Source organism: Dysidea avara, chromosome 6 (genome assembly GCF_963678975.1).
Source record: "Dysidea avara chromosome 6, odDysAvar1.4, whole genome shotgun sequence".
Classification (NCBI taxonomy): domain Eukaryota; kingdom Metazoa; phylum Porifera; class Demospongiae; order Dictyoceratida; family Dysideidae; genus Dysidea; species Dysidea avara.
In genome coordinates this window covers 22,337,848-22,359,538 of record NC_089277.1, presented here as the reverse complement: position 1 = coordinate 22,359,538, position 21,691 = coordinate 22,337,848, and the positions used below count along the sequence as shown (strand labels likewise).

Below are 21,691 nucleotides of genomic sequence, written 5' to 3'. Positions count from 1 at the left end.
TTTTCTTTCCCAAACGCACAAATTTAGTAATAGTAAACAAAGAATTGTACACAGAAGAACATAACACTGCAAATGTATCACTGTCACCCTTATTGTTGGGAGAGGACTCAGGTAGACTATAAACAATTATATTCCTTTTCCTTCTTTCACGATCAGCTAGCTAACTGATCAATTATATCCATAGCGGTACTAGGACGAGGAGACATAGTTGCAGGTCCAATTGGAGATGAATCAGTAACAGATTCAGAAGAATTATCAATCTCCATCTGCAAGTTGCTGTTTGAAAGAGATAAACGACCAATTTTTGATGCAAGTTCCTCAACCAAGATTTGTAACTTTTTACATGTAACTTCCAGACCTGCCAAATTAGCTGCTTCAAAGCACTTAACAACATGTTGACCAATCCCTTTGTAAAGCTTATTCTCCATCAAATTTGTTTTCAAACTTGGAATCAAGTTTGGAATACATCTGATACATTTCTAGGGCCTTTGGTACATCAGGAAGACAACGACTATAGAAACTGAAAGGCAATTAGTATTCTCAGTTCCACCATCCAATACCTGTAAGTTATTTTGGCTGATATTTGCACACAATCTGTGCTCCCAGTCTGAGCACCAGTCATCAACTCGGTCTCTTAAACGGCATTTCCAATTAGTGTCCACCTAATACGAAGTTGAACAGAGAAAACAACGTGTTGTTAAAACGTGTTCATTAATAATTTATATATATAACGTACAGAGTAAGTGATGATCAGATATTGAAGGGTACCGTTCTCTATAAGATTTCAACACGGCACCACAGCTTATCAGACGAGGGAGACGTCTTCAGAAAACTAGACAATAGGCGTGTGAAAATTTTATTAAGTAGCGTTTGTTTGTTCATCTGCTTTACCAGTTAGCCAATTGTGACTTAAGATTGTAACACCGATAGACCGAACTTGCTCTCTTGAAATATGGCGGAAGTAGACTTAAAAATAGCAGGTAAGTTTTTTGTGAGAATGTGTTCAAGTTGCCACCATAGGTAATAGGGTATATGTTGCCACCATGCATACATAATGCACCTATCAATGTCAAGCCCCACCCCCCCCAGTACGGGCTATGTGGGGCGTTAGGAGGGGATTTGAACTTAAATTTTGCCCCCAGGGGTGGGGAATTTGAACAAGCGCTCTATAGTAGCATAGATCCTTTACAGTAGTTTTATAAGTGAAGCGCGAGAGAACACTGCGTGATAAAACTGCAGCACCTCGTGTACTTTATCACTGTGGCTTCTGTTTTTACAACACGTTGGTTGTCAAATCCCCTTCCTATCCCCACCTCATAGGGTGGGACTATGTGGGGATTTGACCTGATAATTCACCCCCAGGTAGGGGAATTTGACTTTCCACTTGATCAAATCCCCACTATATCCCCACCCTCCCCGTACTGGGGGGGGGTGGGGCTTAACATTGATAGGTGCATAATAATCACCTCTGTACTCGGGGTGTGACTCCATGTTCTGACGCTGCCACACTAGTCTCAACTCCACGGCATAAACTTCGAACCATACGTAGGGTCCGCAACGCGAAAAATCGATATCCTCCAATCAACTACCTAACTATTGTCATGTGTTAGGCTAAGTGTAACTTGAATAACACCAGCGTGGCAGCCAAGTTTGTCACTTTCTTCTGGTAGAAAACGATACAAATGTCTTAAAATCACGTGATTTTTCGTTGCAGCAGTTCGTAGGGTTCTTCGTATGCCACGATATTCACTCTCAACATTGTTCAAGTGGTCTATCATCAACTCAAAGTATTAGTGGTTTGATTTTATTGGTCAGTTTCTGGTGGCAGCACGATCTGTGTGCCTTTTTGGCGACAGACAAAATGTTTCTTGATCTGGAGCACAGGACAAGCAGAGCAGCAACTGCGCCGTGGGTCAGCAATGACCAGTACTAGGTAAAGTACCTGCATGCGGAGTATGGTTATAATTGAAGCTTGTTAGCCATCTGGCTGAGCCATCTATATGCTGAAATTCGGCCAAAATGATGCGATTTTTGCAAACAAGTACCAGAATGGTTGATACATCAGTGAGACAGTCTCCAACAGCAAGGATACGAAGCTTATAAACACCTAACAATACGGCTATCTCGCCCAGTAAACGCATAGATCAATCCAATGCATGAAATAGGTACTCACGTGATCGATATTCAAATCTCGGAAAATACAACCATAATCTATTCCAATTACATTAAAATCACTTAGAATCAAGTGACAATCAGTTTGTGTGCATTAGGTTCAACATCTCGATTAGCCCAGTAGTCTGAGACTCTCCCTTGATGCCATCGCAGCATAAAACACACCTACACTGGCCCAGACCACGCCTGAGTGAACAATTAATGCAAATATTTACAAAAGGAGCACACTGCATGGTTCCTATTCAGAAATGAAAGCGACTTTATAGGTATTTCCGCGATTTGAATTTCGATCACGTGAGTGCCTATTTCATGCATTGGATTGCTCTATGCGTTTACTGGGCGGGATAGCCGTATTGTTAGGTGTTTTTAAGCTTCGTATCCTTGCTGTTTGAGACTGTCTCACTGATGTATCAACCATTCTGGTATTTGTTTGCAAAAATCGCATCATTTTGGCCGAATTTCAGCATATAGATGGCTTAGCCAGATGGCTAACAAGCTTCAATTATAACCATACTCCGCATGCAGGTACTTTACTTAGTACTGGTCATTGCTGACCCACGGCGCAGTTGCTGCTCTGCTTGTCCTGTGCTCCAGAGCAAGAAACATTTTGTCTGTCGCCAAAAAGGCACACAGATCGTGCTGCCACCAGAAACTGACCAATAAAATCAAACCACTAATATTTTGAGTTGATGATAGACCACTTGAACAATGTTGAGAGTGAATATCGTGGCATACGAAGAACCCTACTAACTGCTGCAACGAAAAATCACGTGATTTTAAGACATTTGTATCGTTTTCTACCAGAAGAAAGTGACAAACTTGGCTGCCACGCTGGTGTTATTCAAGTTACACTTAGCTTAACACATGACAATAGTTAGGTAGTTGATTGGAGGATATCGATTTTTCGCGTTGCGGACCCTACCATACGTGTATTGTAATAGACACTATCCAAAGCCACGCCCACTTTTAGGACGCCATTTTGAATGGGGCCAATTTCAATAGTCACTGACTGTACTGCATTGAAATTCAGCGATGAAGAAAGTTCAAACTAAGTGTTATTGTCAAACAATAGTCCATGGAAGCTTTCAATGCTGAAAATTCCTTGCTCTGGCTAAAGGCAGGTGATGAACAAGGCGCGAAGGGCTGATGACGCTATATCCCTTGTTTACTTGTAGGCAGTTGCTATTCGCACGGTCACGTGTGAATAGCATAGAGCTATTCGCACGGTCACGTGCAAATAGCACGGAGCTATTCGAACGTGACCGTCCGAATAGCACAGAGCCTCGCTCAGAGCTATTTGCACGGTTACTAAGCGATGCAGTTGGCATGTGTGTACACATAGATCCTTTACTATGGCATACATCTTTGGGGTGTGTACGTGCATGTGGGAAGTATAATGGATACGTCACCAAATTTGGTCGTGTGAGTCCAAGGATACACCATGCATGCACATGCATTTTCTCTGCTATGGACTGCTAGCTATGGGTTGTGTATAGCCATCGTTGTAAAACATGCAAGCATGTCTCTATGTTAGACACACCTATAGCTACCTAAATGCATGAATGGTAAAATGCATGCTGTCATGAAGTTCATAATCAGTTAGTCAGAGTATATAAACTGATATGGTAATAAGTAGAGATTTACAAAATACCTCACACTGTAAAGTAGCAGATTAATTAGATAAAAATAATCCAATAGGAGTCATGCAGTCCAAGTTGACAAATGCATCCTCGCATCCCTTATAGTTACAAAATCACATTTCTCCAACAGCATTCATTCTCTTGGCCTCTTCCAAAGTGATACGAACACAAGAGTGATGCCATCCTACAGTAACAAAGAAATTTATCATTAGCATAGAAACATAGACAAGGCTGAATTTTACCTTAATTCCATCACATACATCACTTTCACTGTTTCTCCAGTAGAACAAGTAGCATCCCCTTGTTTAGTTATTGAACTTTGGCTATAGGGGGTCTACAACTCTGAGGAAGCATGACAATGAACAGAATTTGATTCTAAAATTGGAAAATTTTTCTGTAATACCTGACAAGCAAGAGTCGGCACCAGGATTCACTGGGCATTAATTGTCAAATCACAATGTCAAGACAATTGAGCCTAAAATGTGATAGCAAAAGTGACACACACCAGGGGCGGAACCATGCAGACTTTTGGAAAGGGGGTCAAAATGGCATGCTACATTGTCTGGTTTGGTAAGGTGAGACCACTGAAAAAAGGTCACAGCCTGCTGACAATATCGCTGCCCACCCTAACATGTAACTATGCATTTATCACTGCCTGAAAATGAACATAAAAATCCTTAAGAAGTTCGAGCTCACTACACACTGTTCTAATACTATGACTGTTGTATTAGAGTATCTCGATCTTGGTATGCTACCTTGGCCCCCACCCTGTATCTCCCACGGCCGTTCACCCTTAACATTTTCCTCCGTGTGCACAAAGAAAATTTATTTCTCTATACCTCAAATCTTCATTGTATACCTTCGATGGTGCACGTTTCGCTGCTGAATCTATTGATCGTGATCGATGTTGATCGTTGAACATTTAATTGGACGAATTCCGTTCTTTCAAAGGTAGAGACTGTCTCCTTAAGATCATCGTAACTCTCGAACTCGTCTCCTATACAAAACATCGGGCATGTTACAAAAGACCACAGAGAATGGTTCAGAAAGAAAAATCCCGCTCAAAGCCACGTGTAGTTTTCGGAGATGGATGAACCATGTACTATCCGTAAAATAATAACATCACGTGACTGCCGTGCGAATAGCACGAAGCTGTTAGTACGTGACCGTGCGAATAGCCACTCTGTTACTTGTACAAGGAGCGCCTGGATGGTCAGCCGCTACACAACGGTTACTATCACTATTAATTTACCATAGTAATCGATACTAAAATACTATCTATTTACTTCGCAGTGCTTCCTGTGTGGGCCAACAAGGCAATTTGGGCTGTCGATGCTTCGCGCCTTGTTCAATCCTGATATCCACCTGCCCCTATCCAATTTACAACCTTGAAGACTTCCACAACCAATTGTTCAACACATACCCCCTAGTTCGAGCATTATTCATCATCGGATTTCAATGTAGCGCAATCGTAATAATTGATACTGGCCCCATTTAAAATGACGGAAAGCTGTTGCCATGATGATTACGTAGTTTTGGATTGTGTCTATTGTAATATTTACTCAGGGAATCCACTCTGTAAAACTGATTTTCAGTGGAGCCCTGCACATACATACATACAAACACATAACACAAAAGTGACAAAATAGTACTACAACCACTCAAAAAAATATGAAGTGGATATTTAGCCGGTCACCAGCCAAACATTCAAAAATATATTTAGCTGGTCGTTTGTTGTATAGACATTAGGAAGTATCACCTATAACTTGAGTATCAAACACACTAGTTGTATGAAGGTAAGTTTTTGGGTGGGTTCGAGGCGAGCTAGGGTTGGAGCAAGTGAAGCCGAACCAACCCTAGCTCACCTCGAACTCACCCAAAAGCTTATCTTTATACAGACAGTGAAAGTCATCATTTGTTTAACAGGTTAGGTTAGGGTCGGGTTCAGCTCTTCACTGGTATGGGTTAGACTATGTAGTATTTTATATTTGTGACATTTAAATTGTACAAAAACAAGAGGGGTAGCCAGCAATCACCATTGGTACAGTGGTAGAGCGTGGGTACTCCAAACCTGGATGTGTGGGCTTGAGCCTCAGTCAGATCATGCTTTGTTTTCTTCGTGTTTTATACCTTTTTGTGTCACGTTTTCTCTAAGTTTTTTTGAAAATAGCAATGACTGGCTAAATATTAACAGCCAAAAAACACAACAGCCAAAAAACACATGACTAGCTAACTTATTACCTAACTACATAAAATACAACACAAAAGTAAACAAATAAAACTACATCAAAACAAAACATCAAGAGTTAAGGTAAAAAAAAATTTTTACACGATGGCAATGTGGCAGCCTCAGTAAGGCCAGCTAAACTTGATCAATTGTTTCTCATCCCCGCCCGCCTCCAATTTCATTATTGTTGTTATCAATCATGAGCACTTTTATTTTGATGCTAAGAAGGCTGGCTATCATTGAACAGCACAGCAAATCTCACTTGCATTTCAGAAACGGTGACAAAATGTAAGCACTAGTTCTTAAAGGGCTTTAGGTAATAGTTGTAACACACCCATGAGGTTTGTATCTGATTTATAAACACAACACCCAAGGGCTGCAGGCCCGAGGGTGGAGTGTTTACGAATCAGATACAAACTGAATGGGTGTGTTCTAACTGATTTGTGGTATGGTATGTGCGCGGACCAAAGGCGCCCAGCAGTAGGTAACCAGCGCCAACTTTTCAGTTTATAGTTTAACCTTGTTTTGTGCAGTGTAGTACTGTTTCTAGGGTAGATAGCTACCACAGTTACACTATAATCGTTTAGTGTGTGTGTTATGAGGTCGGTGAAAGAGCCAATTGTCAGCAAGTCTATTATTACCATCGGCGTAGAGAACTCAGGAAAGCGTCCTGCTAACCATCTTCCCTGCTTTGCTCCTCCAGGATGGTGTGACTGTTATCCAGACCTGAAGTCAATGTCAGTGCCAACCATTGAGATGCCTGTATTTGGTAAAGAAGTAGCGTCTTGTGTAGCACGCACTATGCAACAAGAGCGCTTCATTGGTGATAAAGAAAATTGTGAGGAAAGTTGTGTCCTTGGACTGGTAAGCAGTGAAATGGACCAAGAAAAGAAGAAGAGTCTTTCACTCAGTAAGAACAAGAGGAATAAAGAACCTCTCGTGGATCGCGAGGTGGATTAATGATGCTGACTTACAGGAAGCTACAAAACCATTTCAACCGAAGAACACTGTGGCAAACAATAAATGGGCTGTTAAGAACTTTTCTGAGTGGGTCCAAGCTAGACAAAAGAATACTAGCGTCGAAACTAGTAAGTCTTATAAAGAAATTCTATTTACTGATAATGCTAGTGAGCTATCACAATGGCTTTGCGCATTTGTGAAAGAAACTAGGAAAAGAGATGGAGGCGAATATACTCCCAAGACACTGTATTTACTGATGGTTGGGCTCCAGCGGGAGATTCGTCTGCACAAATCAGCTGCTAAAGCTGTTAATCTAAATTCAGATCCTCAATTTGAAGGCTTTCGAAATGTTTGTGATCATGAATTTTGAAGGTTGTACCGGAAAGGAGTGGGTACTGTAGTTAAAAAAACTGAAACTGTGGACGAAGAAGATGAGCGTAGGCTTTGGGAGAGTGGGGTGTTGAATGTGGACACTCCCAGTAGGTTATTTAACTGTGTCTTTTATTATTACAATGGCAAAAATTTTTGTCTGCTAGGTGGTGAAGAACACAGAAGCCTTAAACTATCTCAGATTAAGCGTGAAGAAGTTATAGTGCAGAAAAAGTTGTTGTACGTTACACATACACAGAGCATAGATCAAAGAATCGTGCTGGTGGGTTTCGACAGTTTCATCTAGACAACAAGATTGTATATCAGTATCAAAATGCAGATGCTGGCTATCGCGATCATGTGTATATCCTAGATAAATACTGTGAAAAACTTCCAGAGAGTTCAAAAGCTAATCACGATGGTATTTTTTATTGGTGACCTCTACCAGAAGTCCCAGCAGATCCTAATATGCCATGATTTTCTGCTGATCAACCAGTTGGAAAAAATAAATTATCAGCTATTGTAAAACAGATGTGCAAAGCAGCTCAGGTCGATGGTAGAAAAACAAACCACAGTCTACGTTCTACAGGAGTTACATCTCTGTATAAAAAAGAAAATGATACAGGATAGATCTGGCCATCGATCACCGGCTGCATTGTGTGCTTATGAAAGGCCAACAGCAGAGCAAATCTTAGAATCATCAAGAATATTAGCTCCTCCAATGGAACAGCAATGAAATCAAAGAGAAATAGCTTGTGTAAAAACTCCAGTACCTCAAAGTTTTGTTGCCTCTACATGCCAAGTTGTCACTCCATCACTTCCTAGCAAGTTATAGCTCCATTTATTCCTAACCAAGGTGTTGCTTCATTGACTCCAAGCCAATTATTTGCTTCTTGCTCATTTAATAACTCTGTTATTCATATTGAAGTTGACAATTCTAGTTCAGCTGCTTTCAATGCTAACAAAAGGTTTATTGACACAGGTACTAAAGCTATGATTGAAGAACTGGCAGCTGATATAGACATTGACGACTTCTTCAAGGACCAGTAAAGCAAATGTTGTAATTTTCTACTGTACAACTGTAACATTTTTGATGATTGTAGGCGCTCTACTGTAACAGTAAAACTTTTTACTTTGTTTATGTATAATTGTGGTTGCTTTGTACTAATCAACTTAACCATTTTAGTTTTACCAATCATACATAACCAGAAATAAATATTGGTACATGGTGGGTGTATATCAAAGTTAATGTGCGTGCCCTGTTTGTGATAAGTGTAAGTAATAATTTAAGAAAGTATTAGTCATTGATTAGCAATCTTCCTGTTTTGTCAAGTGTAGCCATGTTACTGACTGATCAACTCATTTAGTGGTTACAAATCATAAATAACGGGAAGTTAACTAATAATTATCAGTACCTGATGGTGTGTGGTACCTAGCGTAAGCTTTTGTAATATAAGTAGTATTAGTTATTGCGGCTTAGTGTTTTGTGGAGTGTATCTCTCTATATAGCTAAGCAACACATTGGAAGCTGGTGCACACGAAAGAATGTTTATTAAATGTATTGATGCCTAGCAACTGTTCTGCTTCACTATCCGCGCTTAGGTGGTCATGGTTTAGTGCAACGTGGTTATTCATTGTGGAGAGACATTGTATGGCCACCGCTGTGAAGTTAATTTCATCAGCTATAGATTGATTGCAACTGTGGTGGTGTGCTGTGTGGTTTCTTTGATACCTTTGAACTAATTAGTGGTCAGACTCTGTAGCCTAAAGGTGGTCCTTAGCCATGCTACAATCATTTGTAAACTGGTATACAACTGATTTGTAACACTGGTGGCAGCCTTTGATCCGCCCACGCACCATATTACAACTAACCTTTATAATGACAGACAGCTTATGTATATATAGCAATAATTGTAAAACTCACAAAAATTTGAGTATAAATACAATATATTACGATTAGTAAATACTGCTCATAAAAGTAATATAGTCAGCTTGATTTGGAGTATTTTCTTTAATAATGAATATTGAAAAATGTCCTCCCGCCCGCATGGAAATCCAAATTTTTGTTGGGGATTGACAATTTGCAAAGTAAAAGCCGGGACGTAGCCAGTTGTCTAATCCTGTACCAAATCCCCACCAAAATTTACTAGCAATTCACTTTACGTGTACAAGCATGCATCTGGCGGCACCCGCCCCTTTACATAGAAGAAGGGTCTGGTCACTTTAGCATTACAGGATTGTAACAATGGAGTGATTAAGCAATGACATCACTTTAATGGCAGCAGGAATGGCAAGTCCAACAACTAAGAAGTAAGTAGTTCTTGAAATAGAACAAGCAGCTGTTAACATACCCATTTGCCTCAATCCTTATTGCATCTTCAACAAAACTTTGTTACAAGCCCTTCCATACATTTATGTAAATCTATGGTATCTATGGTAACTTCAAAAGAAATGTCACAAAAAAAAATTATATTAACAACAACGCGATCTGATTGATGTTACCTGTTTTCTGTAACACGGCTACAAATTTTGAATGCTAGAGTGACCAGACCCTTCCTTTGCGAAGGGGCGGCAACGTTAGACTAGTGTGGGCTGTGGCCTGCACACAAGCCTGTACTCATTTATAAAATTAAAGTTCGGAGTCAAAAGCCCCACTACTGGGGCAAATTTGTTCGGAACTCCCCTATAATCCCCCTACTTAGCCTGTACTGGGGGTTACAAATGATAGGTGCATAACACTTCCATAAGATGGTTGCACCATAAAACTCCTTTCACTATTATTGGTAAACACTCTGGGGTCAAAGAGTTGATTAATATTTCAGCTAGTATGACCTGCTTTGTCTTTTGAAATAAAATAAAATTGTGAGGAGGAGAAGTCTGATGTAAAGACAAGCAATACTGTTGCTGCTGATATTTGCAGTGCCTGGTGCAGCTGACCCTTTTTAGACACCTATAAGTGGGGGACTTCCAACCAAAATAGAATTCTTTGTCATGGCAAATATTGTGCTATCCTTTAGAATCGTTTTAGTGCTTCAATCGGTGGTTCCTGTGAAAAGATACAAGCAAAAGAAGTTGGGTTTTATTTTTGAAAGCTTTACTATACATTAGCACGGCACCAAGTACAATACCGTGTATAGCTTAATTTCAAGGGGTAATATTTTTGATGTTGAGCAATGTAATAATATTTTTTTTGTGGATTTGCAACCAACTCCGAATGCTGTGTATAGTGGTAGTTATAAATAGTTCAAGGCTAAAATTTTGCTGTCAGCATTAATAACGTGAAAATTTCTCTTTTGTTGCATCATACTATTAAACTAGTCTCATGCCCAGACTGCTTTTTATACTGTCTTGTTTGGGAAATTATATGTAGGTGTCCGCGAACGGAAACTTGACTTGTTTGCATGATTTTGTTTTTGAGATAAATGCCATTGAAATATATTGGGTAAAAAAACTCGTGCTACAGTACATGAATAGTTTTACCCAAATCCCGTGGGACCAGGGGTGGTCCATAAGTCTGAAAAGTCCATATCTCTGAAACTGTATATAAATAACCTTAAAATAGCATAAAGAAAATTTTCATCTACCTTAATAGAACAGTCACTACTCTAATAGAGCAGTCGTTTTTGTAGTTTGGTTAACCGAGAATCCAGATAAGTGGGGTCCGTATAGCTGAGGTTCCACTGTATGCATGTTTTATAATTGCTTCAGTAAACAGTGAAGGAAAAACTTGAGTTGATATACCAATGGATTCGCCTCTTCATGGAAAGTAATTTTGTTTCGTTTCTGTACCACGAAGCAAACATGAGTTACATGGTTATGCGTGTTTTGTTATGTTGTGGTAAAACATAATTTTATCATCACCATTTGTAAGCTTGAACAACCTTCTTGCTTAATAGCATGGGTGTATTTAGGCCAAAAACTATGATGAATGCCCCAGTTCATGGTAAATAGAATGATACAACTCCCAACTCTGTAGCTTGTTGCACTTGAGACTTATGATTGATTAAATAAGTGTCTGTAACTTTTTCCCTGTATGAACACTGTAGAATAGATTTTATTGCTGTTCTTGTTGCCTATTGTTATAACTCTGAAAGCACTTACCAGATAAGGCTGAAACTTTAACATCCCATTGATTCTTCCCTCTAGACAACAAAATGTCATAAAATGAGGTTCGAGGAAAATGCAAACAAGTCAGGTGTTTGCTTAGCAAGTCACATATTGTAATCAGTTTGTCCATAGTTATTTCGTGAGATATGCTCATACCTAGATGGTTTTGTTATAATTCGAAGCATATGTACCTTAGTAGGTGTTCTCTTTTTGCAGGTTAGCACAAGTTATGGATAAAAATGTAGCTCCATAATTTTCTAGTTCAAATTTGAGACACAGGAGGTACCCCACCCCAAGGGAGTTTCCGCAGCAAAAATGATTTGTTTCCATTCAGGCATTATTGAGTTACATGTGTGAAAATGGCACTTTCTTGATTCCTGTAAAATACACACTTGTCTGTCGTGCACCCGCACTGGGCTGTATAACACAATATCTTGTGTCTTGTTGTATTAACATGAAGAAATTATTGTACATTACCTCTTTGATCATATACTGAAACCACATGTAGATTATGTTTGATACATAGGATACATGTAGTGGAATAGCCTGGATTTGTAGCCTAGTAATGTGTTTAAATGAAACAAAATACGTATATACTACAAATGTGTGGGTGAATGTATTTGTGGGTTTGTAGTGTCTGATGACAGCAAGTGCGTAAAATCATGTCACAAAAGCATTGTTTTGTATATGCACAAATATTATGTTGTTGGAATAACTAGCTGTTAGTTCATTGTTCCCCTGCAATTACTATGTCACCTCATGTTGATAGAGTATAGTTGTCCATGCATGTGCGCATGCTGTCATGCAGAGTATCATCCCTTATAATGAAACATTAAATCTGAGGCAGGGAGTTGACATGTGCATGGTAATTTGTTTTGGTAGACATGGTTGTGCTACATACGTATGTAATTCTCATAGTCTAAGATGAGATTCTTACTCCATAGACATTATTTTTGTGAAAGTGGTTCTAACATCTCTGTAGTATGTATGCGTTGGGCTGAGCTCATAAGCATTTAATAACCCGGCCATGCATGTAATTACACAAGTTCTTGAAATTTGGCTTCATTTGTAGTACTATTTGACCCAATAGAAATATTTTTATTCAAATGTCTGACATAATATTTATGGTCAATCAAAATTTTCACAAAAGTGCACTGTCTGTTAATTGTGCCCCTTTCCTGAACTTGTAATGGAACCAAACTGCTCTTGACACCTTTACTATCACTACTAATCATATGGTTTGTTGAAATGTTATTTCTCGAAAAAAACTCAGGGCTTAGCTCAGTCAACTTGTACATACGTACTATAACTAGATACATAGTACATACTTACATAATTTAATGTATATGGAAAAAGTTGATCATAGCAAAAAGCTATAATTATACCATGGATTGTATTTCAATAGCATGAATACAACTGTAACATCCATTAGCTATACCTATTACACCTACAAAAACACTTTACTGTTGCCTCCCACTGTATTAAAAGCATTGAAATACTCTAATACAGCAGTCAAGTTATTACTCTAATAGAACAATCACAGCTGTGGCTCCCTGACCGTTAGTTACTTTAAAGCATTGGATTAAAATTTACTGTGTTTGTTTAATATCCCATGTCAGAGTTAGGAATATTCTACAGCTTATACACATTGTGAACTTACAGCTGTCGTGCTTGGTGAAAACAGTATCTACACTTCACAAGTAAAAACAAGAGGAAAAAGTGGTCTGAGTATGAGATACTATTAAACTACTGTGCACTGCTTCATACAGTCATGCCCTATGGTACTGTTAATTTCACGGCACTTGCTGTATGCACACACAAGATTTAAAATGTTTTATTTCATGGAACAAGTCACTTATATTGGGGACTAAGATTTTGCAATGTTCCTGTATGTGCATGCATATGGTATATGCCACATAATTTTTAAATATCTGCAGTACAGCAAATTTTTGTAGTCTTGCTGTTTTAGAATATGCATGTACAGATTAAAAGCTGCCATGCAAGCTGCATAATCACTAATGTATTTCTGGCGATTGTATACAGTTCTACTATGAATTCTATTGCAAAAATCTTCAGCAGGACATAAATTAACAAACTCAATTGCACTAGTTTAAAAATCTACAGATACATAGTAACAGTGGCAAGATGTAAAGGCGTTCCCCATGACTGTCACCACCTGCTACGTGTACTAACAATAACTTTATTGAGTGGCTTAATATAACAATAAATTAAAGTACAGTAATTTATTGAAATAGTGACTAAGTTCAGTTTGAAGCTGCCACTCTCACGAATCTTCTCTAAGACTGCCCTCCATGTGATCCACACCTCCGTATATTCTTGGATACCGACGTCCAGACTCCACACATGTGGCTTCGCTTCTCCCAAGGGATCAGCCAAAAAGGAGGAGTGAGGTGTTGAGTCCGTACATCAGTATCCAAGAATATACGGAAGTGTGGATCACATGAAGGGCAGTCTTAGAGAAGATTCGTGAGAGTGGCAGCTTCAAACTGAACTTAGTCAATATTACTTTTAATTTATTGTTATATTAAGCCACTCAATAAAGTCATTGTTAGTATGCGTAGCAGGTGGTGGCAATCACGGGGAGCGTCTTAGAGCTTTTGAGGTCCTACCGAGATTTGAACTCGGATCATTGGATTCAAAGTCCAATGTGCTGAAAAGCTGCTGTACACAAGTAATTTTCAGGTTAGCTGTCCATGATTGTGTATATCCTTTGGAAATTACTTTTCATAAAACTTAATTCACTACTCAAATGCCTATTCATTGTGCATGTGCAATGTAGTCACAAACTGTATTGGTGAAATCACTCCAACAGCTGTGGGTTCAAAAATGGAAGTCAACCAATCATTGTAAAACTGGGTGAATGAACGATGCTAGGTGTTACAACATAGCTGTGTGGGAAAATCATTACATTAGCATTGAACAGATATAATAGTAATTATTATGGTGCATACAAACTTCCCACATACAGCTATGTTATAATAGCTACCATAATTCGTACTGTATCTCCCGTTTCACTACTTTTTATTGCTGGAACCCCACTTCATAAATACACAATTAAGCAGTAGGACTATATACACTAAAAGCCCTAGTTATATATTTCAACCCATGTACATATGCATGTCACCATGCTTAGTCAATTTGGTTAAAATCTAATTGAACATTCAGAATTCTCATCACACTGCCAGATGTAAATGGCTAGGCATAATCGTAAGCAGGATTTACTGAGGGAGTGTCCACTAGTGCGAATTTTTGATCTGAGTCAAAAGTTGCTCCAGCTGGACCAATTTTAGTCAATCAATCCTGGTCAGGCCAGTTAAAATATACAGTATATCACCAATATAGCTAGTGGTTATAAGCAAGAATGCTGTACAGAATTATTTGTCTGCTGTATAGCCTTAGACTAACTATGCTAGTTTACATGTCTTTCTTTGGCCGCGCAACACACTATCATGTGCCTTAATTGATAATGTTATGTATTTGTATATAAATCATAGGTAATAATCATCTCGCTTTCATAATTGCATTTACAGTGAAATTGATTTTATAGGAAAGAATAGTCCCACCCTCAAACTACTTAACAGATTAGTTAAGAAGTCTGTCAGTTCAAAGTGGTATGATTTGGGAATTGAACTCCTTGATGATGATGACTGTGGCAAGTTGGATGAAATTCAGAGCAACTATCCCAAGGATGCGAGTACATGTTGTACACAAATGTTTCAATTGTGGCTTAAGAAACAACCCTCAGCATCATGGAACCAGCTGATACAAGCTTTGAGGCAGCCTAGCATTGAATTGGATGGACTTGCAAATGAAATTGAGCAAAAACTGAAATCAATTAGTGAAGGTAAGTGTGTAACAAAGAGAACATCTGCTGGTAACAAAGTATACCTACAGTATTTACAGCATCTGTTTATAACTATCAGTAGTAGATAAAGCATACGTCATTTGGCTACGTTATGTGTAGTATGCAGAAATTTTGCTATCATACATTATATTCTTGGATTTCTCAGCTAATGCAACCGTGCAAATTGTTACATATGCTGTTTAGCATTTGTGCATGAATACTGTTAAAGAAAATTAGTAATTTATGAGAGTGACAATTAAATTCTGATGTGTCGTGTGCACGCGTGTGCACCATGTCAGCACCTCCTTGTGGTGGTTCCTGGGCAGCAACATAAGTTGCTGGCGAATGCTGACGGCTGCTTTTTAGAATGTGTGGAGTAGTTCAGTTCTTTAAAGCAGTTTACTTAATTGCTTCAAGCTTGCTACTTGAGGTTGAGTGTTTGTGTTTTTGCACTAGTATGATTAGAGTGTCTAACTTATTTTCAGGGCACAGTCTTTGCTCTGAGTCCATCTCATTTGCCACTTGGAACATCCACATTCTTGTGGAGAGTGTTGGAGATGATCAAAAGATGTGTGTATGTGTGTGTGTGTGTGTGTGTGTGTGTGTGTGTGTGTGTGTGTGTGTGTGTGTGTGTGTGTGTGTGTGTGTGTGTGTGTGTGTGTGTGCGTGTGTGGAGTGCCTGGCGGGCAGTAACAATTTTGTTAGTGTCTACCACAACCGGTGATGCAACCTAGCTGTCATTTGGTTTCTGTTCTGGTTTTTAGTTAGTGGCCTGGTGAAGTACACCAGAGTCTCACTATATTAGTGTTGTGAGATGTGTATCAATTTCACACTAGAAGTCAGGCTGTGGTGAGACAAGTGAAGCACCCTGCTAGTTACCGTGCTGGAAGCCTGGAATGCTAGAACCCTTGTGGAGGCTAATGGTGACATTTGTACTGGCATGTCTAGACCTTGGAGGCTAATCGTAAAGTGTGAGAGCTGAAGAGATTTAAAATGAATATGGTGGGAATCAGTAAAGCTAAGTGGTTTGGCCAAGCAGTGTATTTGGAGGATGGTTGTACTGTGATGCACTCTGAGTGACCTTTGCTAGCAGCTTGTGATGTGATTCAATGTGGCAAGGGTGTTGGCATTGTTCTTGACATGTAGGACATGGAGCGATGCTGGTGAGATTAGAACACTGTGTCTTTACTTTAAGGCTATTGTTGACTGAGAAAGTGGTTCTCCAGGATTGGGTTCCAGTCCTATTTTAATGATACTAATGGGTGATTTTAATGCTAGGGTTGGAAGTACTACTAGATGGAAGACTTGGTGTGGCATGATGTCAGTGGTTATCATGAAGTTAGAGAAATGAATGAAGATGCCAGGTGGTAAGAATTTTTGGTCATTGGTGTGCTCTGAATGAATTAGCTGTGATGAATACAATGTATGAGAAGGCCAGTGTTTAAGCATACTTGGCATGAAACATTGGCACTATCCTGGAACAAAACATTGGCACTGTATTGATTACATCATTATGCCTCAAACTGATAGATCCTTGTATCACGATGTGAGTGTTTGATGCTGTGCAGACTGCTGGATTGACCATAAGTTGCTTTGTACTAAGTTGGGACTAAAAGTGAGGATGCGTCGTGCAGGACAATTCTAGAGAAGGAAGTACACTGTAACTCTCCTATGAGATGATGGTGTATGTAAACAGTTTAATGCTGAAACTACTGAGTTACTGTCTGAGAGGTGGACAACCAGACTGGTTTGTTGAGGCATACTTGGAGCTTCAGCTTCTGATTACAAAGAAGAATCGTATAATTAAAGTATATTAATTATAAATTTAAAAACGAGTAGGGATCCAAGCGGTAAAAAGTAGTGAAACGAGAGATGAACGATTATTATATTATATTTCTCAATCAAAAGATTATAACGCACAGGTGTGATCATAAAAGTTACTTAAGTTATTACAAAACTCATTAGGGGTAGAGGAATTAATTACATCAGCAGGGAGTTGGTTCCATAATTTGATGGTTGATGGGGAAAAGGAAAATTTGTATGCATTAATTAGTGTCATTGGTTGGTGGTAGTAGCCACTCCTTAAACTTGAAAGTTTAGGGGTAAGATCATCTGTAGGCACAATCAAATATCCGATAATTATTTTGTAAAAAGTACTTAATTTAGCTTGCCTTTAACAATGGTAAATTAAGAGAAGACAACATGTTAGTAACACTTGAATATCTCAAAAATTCATTAAAGCAAAATCTAGCAGCAGTTCTCACAAAACAATTACATTTAATGTGAATAGGACATTCGCGTAAGTTACGATACAAAAAGTTGTTTACTTGTTTGGCCTTGTTGGTAATCCTTTGGACATGCTCATTCCATGAAAGGTTACTTGAAATTGTTGCACCAAGGTATTTGGTATGAGCAACTTGGCCAATAGGTACAGCTTCAATGCAGTAGTGCAGTAATTAAAGACAATGGGATTTTTCTTATTGGTAATTCTCAAGAATTCACATTTGCTGGGGTTAAACTCCATCTGCCAAATATGTGCCCATTGTGCGAAAGCATCTAGGTCTTCTTGTAATGCATGACAATCAGTTTCAGATTTAATGTAGCAGTAGATTAATACATCATCAGCATACAACTTTACTTTAGAAGAGTGTACTCGAGAAGGTAAATCATTTATGTACAATAGAAGGAGCAGTGGAGCTAGCACCGTGCCTTGAGGAACTCCCGATGATATTGGGGTTGGATGGCTCTTTTGATTATCCAGTATGACAAAACGATAGTAGCTATTACAGCATAGCTCAGTAGAAAATCCCTACTTTGACATGTTATAGCAATTGTTTTGTGTCCAATGCCAAAGTAGGGATTTCCCACCGAGCCATACTGTAATAGCTACTATCGTTCATCTTTTGTTTCACTACTTTCTACCGCTTGGATCCCTACTTCATTTTTAAACTTATAATTTTTAATATACTAGTTTGTTTAATTTTTGTTAAAGCATACAGTTAGCTATAAACATGTGACTGTCTATTAGGGTGACTGCTGTATTAGGGTATCTAATCCAAAACAGCCAAGCTGTAAAAAAGTGTGTGGCCCTCAGAAAGGCTATGGTGAAAAAAGATGTGAAATCCAAGGTGGCGGCCAAGAAATGGCTGTGATGGTAGGTTAATGGTAAAAATTTTAATAACGACAATTCAGGTGAATTTTTGTGCCGCTTCACAAAATTTACCTAAATTGTCATTATTAAAATTTTTACTATTAACCTACCATCACAGCCATTTCTTGGCCGCCACCTTGGATTTCACATCTTTTTTCACCATAGCCTTTCTGAGGGCCGCACACTTTTTTTACAGCTTGGCTGTTTTGGATTAGATTTCATTTCTTTTTGTATTTGTATACCCCAAAGCCGGCCTATGGCCAGCTTTGGGACTTTTTTAACCTATGTTTTTTTCTTTACTACAGGAAGAAGAAAAGATGAAGTAGATGTACTTTAAATATTTTATCAGTAAATGTACAAATTATATATACTGTATAATACATATGTGACCGGATTTGCGAAAAGGGGTCTTCCACACACATCCAATTTGCCAACTTTGACAATTGATAACGTCAGATTGGAAAGAGTTATTGCCTTGAATTTTGGACAGTGGTGAGCACCACTATAGCTGAATACGTGGTGAAATTTTCAGGTTAGTATGTTACTTGAACACTGAGTTATGGTCTCCAATGGTTACGGAATTGGATGTGTGTGGAAGACCCCTTTTCGCAAATCCGGTCACATAATATTATATTGATTACAGAAATCTCCATGGTGGTTTCTTTGTAACTGAACACTCTACAAGGTGACTTCTTCTAATTGCTCTCTCTACAGGGTGAATTGTTTGTAGCTGAACGATCTACAACGTAACTTCTTCTAGCTGATCTCTCTACAGGGTGATGTGTTTGTAGCTGAATTCTGTATAGGTGATTTGTTTGCAGCTGAGCTCTTTACAGAATGGTTTCTTTGTAGCTGAACTCTCTAAAAGGTAACTTCTTCTAACTGATCTTTCTACAGGGCAATTTGTTTCTGGCAGAATTTTCTACAGGGTGATTTCTTTGCAGCTGAACTCTCTACATGGTGGTTTCTTTGTAGCTGAACTCTCTACAAGGTAATTTCTTCTAGCTGATCTCTCTACAGGGAGATTTGTTTGTAGCTGAACTATCTACAAGGTAACTTCTTATAGCTGATCTCTCTACAGGGTGATTTGTTCATAGTTGAATTCTGTACAGGTGATTTGTTTGCAGCTGAGCTCTTTACAAAATGGTTTCTTTGTAGCTGAACTTTCTCCAAGGTAACTTCTTCTAACTGATCTTTCTATAGGGTGATTTGTTTGTAGCTGAACTATCTACAAGGTAATTTCTTCTAGCTGATCTCTTGTTATAGACAATTAGGCCATTATTTTGCTGTTGTAGCTAATTAGCATTATTACGCATGCGCCCCTTTTTTTCTTGACACATTAATTAGAATAACATGGCGGTCAACACGCGTTTCGTTTCTTCGTTACATGGCGCCCAACGTGGGGCAGCCGAGTCCTGAATTCCTTGGTGCCGGGTGTGAATAGGCACCCCGAAAGGTAGTCCGTGTGTTTCGTATAGATTTGTTGTTCTCGGCTGTACTTGTAGAAAGATCCCAGCTGAGAGTACGCACCCAAGATCGCCGCCATGTGTGAACAGTTAGAAAGACTGAAGCAACGAAGAAAGGGCCACCGTGGAGTTGTAACCAGGTTGATAAAGGAAGCTGCTTCGTTGCTTGAAGGAGAAAGAGTTGAGAAATCTATCACTCGTTTACGTATTATCGACGAACAGTTAACAGAAAAGCTCAAGGTATTACGAGGTTTTGATGAAGATATGGTTACATTAATAGACGTGAAAGAAATCGAGAATGATGTGCTGGAGGCGGAAGCTATTGCTGATAAGGTTTCACAATTATGTGGCGAGATCAAAGCATATCTTAAGAAGCCCGATACGTTGCCAGTTGGTATGTCTACCGATGCTTCCGTTACAGAGACGAGCGAAATCACTCGAAGAAACACTCCAAGGTTAGATGAAAGTAGAGTTAGACCTAAGTTACCAAAGTTGTACCTGCCTAAATTTTCCGGAGAGGTAATTCATTTTCAGTCATTTTGGGAAAGCTTTACTTCTGCAGTACATCAAAATCCTGATTTATCAGTGATTGACAAGTTTAATTACCTCAAGGGACTTGTAGAAGGACCTGCGGCCAGTGCAATACAAGGACTCACACTGTCGGAAGGTAACTATGCAGCAGCTTTGGAGTTGCTAAAGGAACGATTTGGGAAGAAACAAAACATCATCGCAGCCCACATGGAAGAACTTGTGAAACTACCTAACTGTAATGGAGATAAAGCTGTTCAGATTCGTTTAGTGTACGACAAAATTAATGTGAATGTCCGAGCACTTGAAGCGTTAGGAATTGCCCGTGAACAATATGGTTGTTTATTGATCCCTGTGATAATGACCAAGTTACCATACAACATCCGTCTACAGATAGCTCGACTTACAAAGAGGGATGTATGGGTTGTGGATGAACTCTTGGAGGTAATAAAGAATGAAGTTGAAGCCAGGGAAATGAGTGAGAGCATGAAATTTTTTGATACCAGAAATATGGACCAGCAAAAGAGATTGCCACCGCCCACTGCAGCTTCCTTACTAGTGCAAGAGGATAAGTCGAAGCGTAAGGTGCAATGTATATTTTGCAAAGCTGAACATTATTCAGCCAGCTGTGAAAAGATAAATACTATTTCAGGAAGGGTGGCAGTATTGAAAAGAGAAGGTTGTTGTTTTCTTTGTTTGAGTAATGGTCACCGTGTTTCTGAATGTTCTGTGAATAGGCGATGTCGTAAGTGCGGAAGGAAGCACCATCAGTCCCTGTATGAACAGAATATTGCTCCAGAGCCACCCAAAGAGGCCAGTGGTACCACCGAAGGAAGTGACACCTCCACACCCAAAGTAACCACAGTAGCAAGGTGCAAGAATGAAGTTTTACTACAGACTGCTCGCACTTTTGCCTACACAGCAAATAGTGATTTAGTACCTGTGAGAATACTGATGGATGCTGGAAGTCAGCGCTCATATCTGTCTAATGAGCTAAAGATGAGGCTGAAATTGAAACCCCTGAAACAAGAAACTTTGACGGTGAACACATTCGGAAGTGAAGAGTTCAATAAGAAAAAATGTGACTTGGTTAAAGTTAGACTGCAAGCAAAGCAAGGCAAGGATGTAGAGATTACAGCACTAAGCTACCATGCCATCTGTTCACCATTGCAAATACCTGTCCAGCCACAGCAATATTCCCACTTA

At 39.1% G+C, this 21,691-nt stretch overlaps 1 protein-coding gene across 2 annotated transcripts in view; it reads left to right on the top strand.

The window, feature by feature from the left end:
- Positions 1-667: 667 nt before the first annotated feature.
- LOC136258568 (uncharacterized) overlaps positions 668-21,691 on the top strand; it is a 36,613-nt gene continuing 15,589 nt past the window's right edge. Inside the window, exons 1-2 of one of the 2 annotated variants that reach the window (XM_066051892.1) lie at positions 668-980; positions 15,044-15,340. In XM_066051892.1, the coding sequence (XP_065907964.1) occupies positions 953-980; positions 15,044-15,340 (325 nt within the window). In that variant the 5' untranslated portion in view covers positions 668-952. Of the gene's footprint in view, positions 981-15,043; positions 15,341-16,694; positions 16,708-21,691 lie in introns of those variants that run through there. The other variant, XM_066051894.1, reaches the window with a different exon arrangement.